Source organism: Hipposideros armiger, unplaced genomic scaffold, assembly GCF_001890085.2.
Source record: "Hipposideros armiger isolate ML-2016 unplaced genomic scaffold, ASM189008v1 scaffold_22, whole genome shotgun sequence".
Taxonomy (NCBI): Eukaryota; Metazoa; Chordata; class Mammalia; order Chiroptera; family Hipposideridae; genus Hipposideros; species Hipposideros armiger.
This window is the reverse complement of record NW_017731372.1, coordinates 6,390,722-6,401,209: the sequence shown is the minus strand read 5'-3', so window position 1 is coordinate 6,401,209 and position 10,488 is coordinate 6,390,722. Positions and strand designations below refer to the sequence as shown.

Sequence of the window (10,488 nt, the reverse complement as noted above, 5' to 3'; positions counted from 1 at the left end):
AACAGACAAGTTGCTGTCGTTTTTGTTCTTCAGTCTAGTTGTGGAGGACGTTGCTTCACTGGCCCAAGTTGGCACCATCATTGCGCTCTTCCCAGCCAAGGCAGACACCGGCTTCTGGACAGCTGCTCATTGCAGCTGCTGGCCGCTCACGCTGGCTGCTGGCCGCTCACGCTGGCTGCTGGCTACATACGGTAGCCCATGGCAACCCACTGTCACAGGGGCTGCAGCCTACACCGTCGCCAGCGTCTCAGGGCAGCCCAGCTCCAGGTTGAGCTGCTGTTCAGCATCTCAGCTGTAGAGGGCAGTGTCACTGGCCCTCATATGTGGGATCCGAACCGGGGCCCTCTGGCGTCCCAAGCGAGTTCTTAACCATCGCGCCACTCGGCCGGCCCCCTAGCCAGTTCTTAACCATCGCGCTACTCGGCCGGCCCTCAAATTCTTTTTAATTCCAGATTATGTAGATAATAGGCTGTATATATGGTAAATGGCAATACCGTTTACATTTGTTTATTGCCTGATGGCATTATTTTATTTTGAATCTTGTTTTCCCAACCTGCTTTCATCTCTTGAATTCAGTAATTCATCTCTTAACTGTCAGAACTAACCTCAAAGGATTGTTTTGAAAGTTAAATAAATTAACACATATGAAACATTTAGAATGGTATTTGGTGTGAAGGAAGCACTAATATTAGCAGTAGTGTTGTAATTTATTATATAGCACAGCAGACTGCTCAGTAGAACATGCATTTACAGGAAGGGTCAGGTAGAAAAAGACTTTCCTGTTCCCTGATACCTAAAAATAATTGAGGATTGGAAACTTCTATTTTAACTCAGCGCCAGAGGAGTCAAAATGTTAACTGCTTTCTTAATATTTCTAATGTTTCGGAAGATCCAGATGTGACCTACCCCACCCAAGCATTAGGTAATGCTGGGATATAGTTCTGGAGGAGAAAAAACAAATTCAAATAAATCTTTAGGCTAAGAAATGGATTACTGAATAGAGAAGCTATGAACAACATTAATTTCTTTCCAGAAATTAACTCCAGACTCAAGAGTTAGGTGCCTAGAAAAAAAAGTCCTTTTTTACATGTAACATGTTCTCCTGAATCTGCTGTTTGTCAATCCTGAAAATCATTTTGTGTCCTCTAACACGTTCGCCATAGGCTACTAGTCAATGGTGTAGGAGAAAAATGGCTTCCATTTGTATTCCACCTTGAAATATATGATTTCATGATCACTATCTCATTTATTTAAATCTACCATGAAGGTAAATTATTGATAAAGTCATTATTATAAATCCTTAAGCACAGACATGTAATAATTCACTATTTGTGCCACCTTTGATATCCAGCACCTATTGTGAACTTTTCCTTGTTCTATAGACTATTTTTTAAGTGCATAATTTTGATTTTTCAAATTTAATTTATCAAGACTCAAATGTGTATTTGTCGATTCCTTAACATATCCCATGCTAGATGTAAAAGAAATGAGAAAGGAAACCCTCCTCAGTGGCCCTCCCTTGCCTTTGAGGAGCCTGAAATCTTTTGGTGGTGATTAAAGAAATAGTTAAATACAAGCCTAAAGATACTAATGTGTGCTCAGCTGTGTGCTTGAGATTGTGGGTACCACAGATGTTCAGAGAAGGGAGGGATCACTGTGTACTGATCCGCCTAAGGGAAATTTTGTGGACAATGTGAGGTTTAAGTTTATTCTTAATGGGTGAATAGGATTTGGACACACGGGCGAGGAAATCTGGAATTTCAGGTAGGGAAGAGAGTTTGAACAAAGACATGGCTTTTGGGGAACAGGAAGAGGAGCGATTTCACATTGAGGTGGTGGTGGGGGGAGGAAAGCCAGAATAGGACTTGGCTGTATAAGGTGACCACATACTGAAATGGGATATTCTATGAGTTTGTATTGCTTTTAGCATAAGGAAGAAACGGCTAACAAATATTATAAAGATATATATTAAAAATATAAAGCTATGTAATGATACAGATATTTTTTATAAATTATCAGATATTAGTAACTGGGAGAACTAGAGGGATTCTTACAGCTCAAATAATCACTCCTTCTCTAGTGTATAATACACACACAATCTAATAAATTTAGCATAATTAGGAAACTTACATAAAGCAGAGGTGTCCATCTTCTAGTTTTTAAAACTAAGTATCAGTATTAAGCAGATGTTAATTAATTGAAATCAACTAAATACCAGTATTAAGTGGACATCATTTATTAATTAAAACTGAATGCATATGACTGTTTTAACTTTTAGGGGGAAAACCCCTAGAAGATTTAAGAAAAAGGCCATTCAGGATACAACTAACTTCTCAGTGTACGAACAGATTCTGCTTAGAATGACTGATGATCATTTAGGGAGGAACAAGGATAGTGAATATATGACTGGTCGGGTTACATGCAGTATGTATGCCAGATGGTGCTTTATTCTCACTCCCAATAGAAAAAGCTTTAATTCTGGGGTAAAGGTAACAAACAGTTTAACATAGTACTTGGCATTAAAAATCACCGGAAATTTAATGTTTTTTTGTTAAGGATATACATAAAAATGTTCCCATTTCAGAACAGTTTCATGAAAGATGATCCTAAATCAGAAATTTTATCGAAATGACCAACAAAAATGTCATGTGCTCTATTAATTTTACGTGGACTCTGATACCTACATCTTAGGATTGTAGACTCAGCCTTCATGAAGCAGAGAAACATCATGATTCTGGATCACAGTGTTACACAAGGTCTTTGTACATGTGGGTCATCTTAGGAGAAGTTTATACTGGCACAGCCACAAAGGGGCTGCAGCACATTCACATTTTTTTAAGAATCTTTATATTTTTACTTCAAAATTCATGTGAATTTTGTCATTCTTTATAATATATCCGTATTTTGTTTTATTGTAAAAATTGTTTTAAATTGTTGAGTAAACTTGAGCAATCAAAATGGGTTTTTAGGATATCTGATCTGCCACCTTTTAGCAATACCGTATCTAAATCAGCTTTTTAAGGACAGCACCTTGAATGTAGTTTCAAAGTATTGGGTTGTCGGAAAAGTCATGATGTATTTTTCTGTTTTTCGTTGCAAAAACACGTCATGACTTTTCCGACGACCCAATTATTTCACTAGCTTCCTGCCCCCAAGATTTGAAAAAGCATAGGCATCCTTGGTTAGGTTATCATATTTATGAAGATTTCTATCTCTGTCTTTATATAAAGTAGATATTAATTTTGATTGGAGGAATACTTTTGTAAATTATGAGCTAAATATCAGTGTTGAAATACATGATTTTTAAAATTTTAATCTCAATAGTTCAAACTTAAATGAATTGAAGGTCCTTGTTTATAGATTTGAAAGTTCTGAAATAAAATTGTATTTTTTGAATGTTGGAAACAAAAGGATTTAATACGTTTGTTAGAATCAAATCACTATAATGTGCCCATATTTTTGTAATAAGTAGAAGGTAAAAAATAACATTTATTGAATGCTTATTATGTTCCAGATACTGTGCTAAATGCAAGATTGGGGGGGGTGGAGAGGGAGGGAGAGAGAGAAAGATAACACTTGTTTCCTGTCTTAGGTGCCTTATTTTCTAGGAGTGTTACACATGTAAAATATAATTGCCATATAACACAATAAATACTAAAATAGAGATATGCACCGACGATACATTTGGGTAAAAGTAGATTGATTAACCAACCAATTTTGCTTCCGTGCCATAGAGTAAGCTTCCAAGAAGGGAATATGCTTATGCAGAAACTTAATAAACGTGGGAAAAGGGCATTTCAGGCAGAGGAAACAGTGTAAAATAAATCTTCAGGAAATTGCAGGGAGTATCCTAACCAAAGTGAAGGTGCATGCTGGAAAGTGTCGAGAATGACTCGACAGTGGGCAGCTGCATTTTGTATACAATCCTGAGGAGTCTGAGCTTCATTCTGTACTTTTTAGAAGTATCATTGAAAAGTATTATGATCATATTGATTCTCATTTTAGCAAGATTTTAGCTTTGAAGGTAGTTTAGAGGCTAAATCAGGAGTAGTGGTTATGGCACCAGGCAAGAGGAACAGTTAAGATATCATTGCTGTAGTCTAGGTGAGAGATGATGTAAGTCACGAAAAATGATAGTGGGAGTGACAAGAAAAGGATAGATTCCAGACGTGTTAAAGAAACAGAATCAGTAACTTTTAATGATTGATTGTGGGTAGTGAGAGAGGAGGAAGAGTCCAGTATAAATCCAGTTTCTGGCATGGATGATGGGATTGGATGGGTAAATTTCTCAATAGATTTTTGAGAGAAGTTTTATGTATGCAAATAGCTTCTACAAAATTAATAAGCATATAAGGTAACTTCTGAGTAGGTTATTTCTAAGTTTTTCTTAATTTTTATTTATAGATGCCACTTCAAATGAACAACAAGAGCTTTTCTGTCAGAAACTGCAGCAGTGTTGTGTACTGTTTGATTTCATGGACTCTGTTTCAGACTTGAAGAGCAAAGAAATTAAAAGAGCAACACTGAATGAACTGGTTGAGTATGTTTCAACTAATCGTGGTGTAATTGTTGAATCAGCGTATTCTGATATAGTAAAAATGGTAAGCCACTAAACTTATGTTCCTCAGATTTATATAAATTCAAGTAAGATCCGGGGTGTAATTATGATTTAGCAAGACTGATTTTAATAAATGTACAATAATTTAATGTTCTCAAAAGAATGTTTTTTAAAAAATAGTCTATTTGAAAGATCCATTCATTCCAGTGATGCTGTCATTGCTTATAATATTGGGTTGTCGGAAAAGTCATGATGTATTTTTTCTGTTCTTTGTTGCAAAAATGCATCATGACTTTTCCAACAACCCAATAGTTTGGAAATTCACTAGCCACAGTGGCTGGTGGCTGCCATATTGGATAGTGCAGATCTTGAGCTTAGGAGAACAGTGTAGGCGCAAAGATTATATAGATTGATAATTAATGCCCTGGGTTTGAATACTCACTGAGAGAGAATGTCTAAAGGGGAAGAGAAGACCAATGAAAAACTACGGGGCTTTCCACATCTCAGTGGTGGGTAAGGGAGTCAGGTCTAAATCTTATTTAGGACGTTTTAATCTTCATATTTGTAGATTCTGTAACACTTGAATTTTAATAAAAACTCAGGACCTTTAAGAAGTTAAATAATATGTTTGAAATATCTGATGTGAAAAATAAATTACTGCCAACTTGACTGAAGTAAGATTGTTTAGGATGCTGTTTAATAATTCAGCCTCATTCTCCATCAGACAGGAGAAATTTGTTTAGGATATGTAATTTTTGTATTTTGGTGCATACTAACAAAATACAAAAATTCGGTTAGAATAATTATAGTCACTGAATATATAATTTAAATGTTACCAGGGTATACAGAAGGTTATAGCAAGTATAACCTGTAGTTTCCTTCATTTCCTTCCCCATGCTAAATATATGTTCTGGGGGGATGAGAAAAATGTGTAGGAAAGTTGAATTTCGCCCTAATATACTAATTAATTTTTCTTTCATCACATTGTACTAGAAGACCTGTTAAAAAGACTGGAAATTTTGATGGGTTTTTTGAAAAATGAAAATAAAAGCCTTAAAAAAATTTTAAAGACTAGGTATAGAGAGAACATTAATCAAACAGAAAATGGCTCCTTAAACTCTTATAGCACTAAAAAGTGACAGTTTGAGAATATAAATATTGAATATTGATAGAATTCTTGTTTTGTGTTTATCATGTAGAAATGTTCAGGGGTAAACATCATATATCCACTTATTTCAAATGGTTTATATACAGGAATTTTGAAAGTCCTGGGAAAGATACTTTATAAAGTTGTTTACTTAAAATATTGAAAGTACTCAAATATTTTAGTCAAATTATTCTGTAATTTGCTATATGCTAATAAATTCTGGGATTTAATTTGTTTTCCCAAGTAAAAAGGTGTGTGTGTTTTGTCTTTTTTTTTTTTTTTCCCAGCTCCTGGATACTTAATTTCTAGATAAGAGTGAAGTCAACTCACCCACTTAGTGCTTTAAAGTTCTTGAGTATATTTGTTATATACAGTTAATTTTATTGGTGGCTACAAGGTTAACTTTTTCTTTTACTACCAACATTAATAAGATGGTCTCAAAGGCAAATTATGCCCTCTTGTGGGATATATTTCCTTTTCAAGTTCTATCTATGAATTTTTTCCAATCTGTGAAATTGATATCCATGAAACTATTTATTGATTCTGCCTTCATATACTGGCTTTGCGTTCTGTTATTACTTTCTAGTCTTCTGGTTATCGTAATTGACTGTTGGCAGTTACTTGGCCTACCGTAGATGTCACTTCATAAGAATAGTTGGAAATTTGCTTGCACCACCAAATATCCCTTGTTTCATCCTCCATTCCCCAAATAGTTTATCTCAAATGACCGACCCTTAAATAGTATGGCCGTAAATGTTTACGAAACTATTTGGTCTGTCAGTCTGTTCATCATTCGTCAAAGAATTGTGAGTTGGGACCATAATCTGTCCTTTGCTAGAGAAAAAGGATATGTAATTTACCTTGGTACTGAGACAAACAATGTGACGGATGAAATTATAAATTCTGTATGTCATTGAATCTAAAATGCACATCTCAAAGCACATCCTTATTTCAGAGAGATTAATTTTTTTTTAAAGGCTCAGAGTAGATGAAATACAGTAAATTAAATCACCATGGGGTATTATAAACAGACATAATAGTAGTACTACTCCCTCCTTCGTCTTCCTTAGTGTGTTATGTATATATAAGAATAGAGATATTTTTCCAAACTCTTTTGGGTTCTAAGGTAAGTAAATGGCTGGATTAGAATATGGGGGAACTGTGGAAAGATGAAAAGAATCAAGAAAGAGTTAGGAACTTTATGCTTTTCCTCCCCAAATTTGCTCCCCTCCCCGTTTTTTTAAAGCAAAACTTGGAAAGAACAACTTGTAATTTAAGGGAGAGGAATCCAGAGGTAATCTGTAATCTTCAGTAGCTTGGCATCTGAAGAAGTCAGTTAACGGGACAGAGAAAAGAAGAAAAAAAAACGCCTGCCTTCTTCATGTCTTGAAGAAGTTTATGGATTTTGAACTGAGCTTATGGCCACAACTTAACTTTTTTCTTAAAGTTACCTTTAAAATATTTCACTTTGCATTGTGAACTGAGTTACACAATGAAGAACATAAATCTAAATTCATTTTTCTTTACAGATCAGTGCTAACATCTTCCGTACTCTTCCTCCAAGTGATAACCCAGATTTTGATCCAGAAGAGGACGAACCCACGCTGGAGGCCTCTTGGCCTCACATACAAGTATGGAACATAATTACGTATTGACAGTTTTTACATTGATGATATTCTGCTAAAATACTCTTTTAGATCTGAGTGTATTCTGGGGTTTTTTTTGTTGGTTTATATTTTCTTTTTTATTTTTGTGTCTGTTTAAAATATTTTACTTTTAATAAGTTTAACATTATTTTCTCTTCCCAAAATAGTTTTTCATTGTTTTATTGTGATAAAAGACACTTAACAGTTACCATTTAAACCATTTTAAAGTGTACTATTGAGTGGCATTAAGTACATTTACAGTGCTGTGCAACCCTCACTGCTATCGAGTTCCACAACTGTTTTCATCACCCCAGATGGAAACCCCCTTGTCATTAGCAGTCACTTCCTATCCTTCCATTCCCACAGCTCCGGACAACAACCAGTCTATTTTCTGTATGGATTTACCTGTTCTGGGTATTTAATACAAATGGAATCATATAATATGTAGCCTTTTGTGTCTGGGTTCTTTCACTTAGCATAATATTTTCAAGGTTTATCAGTATTGTAGCATGTATCAATACTTCATTCCTTTTAATGGCTGAATAAGATTCTACTGTATGACTAGATCACATTTTGTTTATCCGTTTGTTTGCATGATATATCTTTGTGACTGAACTCAATCTCTAGCTACTCTGCCCTCCCTGGAGGATGGGGACTTGAGGCTGAAAGTTCCAGCCCTCTACTCACATGGTTGGTCCCTATGATAGCCAGTCTTCATCCTCCTAGAGTCACATCATTAGCATAAGCTCAGGTATGGTTGAAAGGGGCTTATTACGAATAACAAAAAGATGCTCCTCTCACCCCTTATTACTCAGGAAATTCCAGGGGTTTTAAGAGCTCTGTGCCAATAACCAGAGATGAAGACCAAATATATATATATATTTTTTTATTATATCACAGTGTGTCAGTATTGGACATGAAAACAGGCACTGGACAAGTTGTGCCAGTGAAGCTGCGTAGCAGTCCATGAGACTGTACATACAGTCTTCAGAGCACTCGGATAATTTCTGTATCTTTTTACCTGTGTGTACCCCAAAGCAAATTATTTAGTTGGTTGAAAATTATAAATAAAAATTAATATCAGCTTCTATTCTTGTTATATCCTTAATTCATACTTAATTTTAAAAGCTAGATAATAGACCAGATAGGCATCACTCCTTTTGCATAGTTGGGCATACATGCCCTCCAAAAAATATTTACTCAGATCCCAAAACTGTTGTTTGCTTTAGAATATTACTGAACTCATAGTAGTAAAAATGTGTTCCTCTGTGGTGAATGATGGCGCCCAGATCTGGTGTTTTTTGTATGCAGTGAGGTCTGTAAATTCAGTGTAGCAATCTTTTGTTCCCTTCTCCCTTCTATATGTGGCCTAACTGGCTCCCTCAGTGTTTACTGAATGACTATTTTCACTTTGGGATCTAAAACTCCTTTTTTATTTTTAGGGTGCCAGATTGATATGTTGCTTAATAGCTAATAAATGAAGGCGCATTTTGGGCTATCCCCCTGCCTTTCATAGCTGTTACAAAACAAACAAAATTTTAGTGTATTTGCCTTTCTCCTTCAAAGAAAAGTGTAGGTGTAATGGAGGCATACTGGACTGGAAATTACTTTTAATTCTGATTTGTGATAGCAAGTCAACATTTGTTATTACTTTTAAGACGCTTGGCACTTTTTAAGTGCAAGGCCTGCTGTGACTTCTATATAGTTTATTTGCTGTGCTGCACAGACTTTCCTTCCTGAGCCCTGTACTTATATAGTTTGGTTCATTATTTCCCAAGTGTGGATAAGGTGTGCTGGTTTTGATTTAATTTTTTACCCAATGGTAGTTTTATATAAAAATTTGAAGTTTTTCTTTTTTATAGTTATTGATACACTACCCCTTGCAATTCATCTGGAGGTTTCTGGCCTTGTATTTAACAAACTCTGGAGATTGAGGTAGTTTAGTAGTCTCCTGGAGAAAGAGAATGTTCCCAGGGAATATGGACTTCAAAATAGTTTTCTTAATTATATGTCTTATAGGCACTATCTTTATTGTCTAGTTCCTGTAATTTAACATTTTCAACAATTCAGTTTGCTAATTCAAAGCAATAAATCAATCCCAAAATTTACCAGCTTAGGAGACCAAATTTTAAATATATATTTAGTTTTTTTAGAAAACTGTTGCAACTTATATTTTATAATGAGATCTGAAATCTCCCTAAGTTGGTAAGGGAGGTGTTTTTGGTATGACTTGATAACTTAGGGTAACATTTTATAGGCATCATCTTAGCTTTTATTTGACTTTCTCTCATAGTTGGTGTATGAATTCTTCTTAAGATTTTTGGAGAGCCCTGATTTCCAGCCTAGCATTGCAAAGCGATACATTGATCAGAAATTTGTACAACAGGTAAGGAATCCTTATGTCTTACATGTTCTTATATTTGTCTTAGCACTGATTTCTTGTGACTAAAATAGTCTTTCAAAATTTAAATGGTTCGTTTCAATTTAACAGCATTTAATATTCTTGCCAGACAATTAGGATAAAAGTGAAATAGCTTTGAGAATACAAGAGTACTTTTAATCAAGGGTGAACTGTTAATGAAGTCAATCGAATTATTCTATCCAATCCTAGATTCTCAGTAATTTTATAAAGGCCAGAAAAGCAAGCCTTTCTGCAATATCTGAGAAAATTTGGTATGACTTTCAATCTTTGGGTAAACTTTTTTTTATTTTAAGACTTTGAACTTGACATATGTTTTAAGCATTGTGACTGAAATGACTGAGGGAAAAAATGAAAATGGAATCATTGTTAGGAGTTTGGGCGCTAGGCTCCTTTCCTGTCATCAAGCATCAATTACCTTTCCCTTCCCTTTCCTCCCCACCCTGGGAATTCTAGCCACCCAGTTCCTACACCACAGATAAAATGAGATCTTTAAAAAGGAAAGAAAATAGAGTTAAATATATGATACCTTCTTTTTATAAATTGATTATTAGCTGTTATTTTTGGAGCCTATATACTTAAAATTAATTCCTCCAAACACATTCATTTTTATTTTCAAAAAATTTTTTTTTAAGGTTTTTATTGGGGCGTTGGGGGGATGGGAACAGCGGTGGGGAATTGGGGGAAGGGGAACAGACAAGCTGCTGTCCTTTTGTTC

The 10,488-nt window shown here is 35.1% G+C and overlaps 1 protein-coding gene across 1 annotated transcript in view; it reads left to right on the top strand.

The window, feature by feature from the left end:
* The window catches only part of PPP2R5A (protein phosphatase 2 regulatory subunit B'alpha), a 58,137-nt gene that overhangs the window by 26,542 nt on the left and 21,107 nt on the right, over window positions 1-10,488 (top strand). Inside the window, exons 2-4 of the mRNA XM_019635518.1 lie at window positions 4,405-4,601; window positions 7,235-7,336; window positions 9,645-9,737. Coding sequence (XP_019491063.1) covers window positions 4,405-4,601; window positions 7,235-7,336; window positions 9,645-9,737 — 392 coding nt within the window. The remainder of the gene's footprint in view (window positions 1-4,404; window positions 4,602-7,234; window positions 7,337-9,644; window positions 9,738-10,488) is intronic.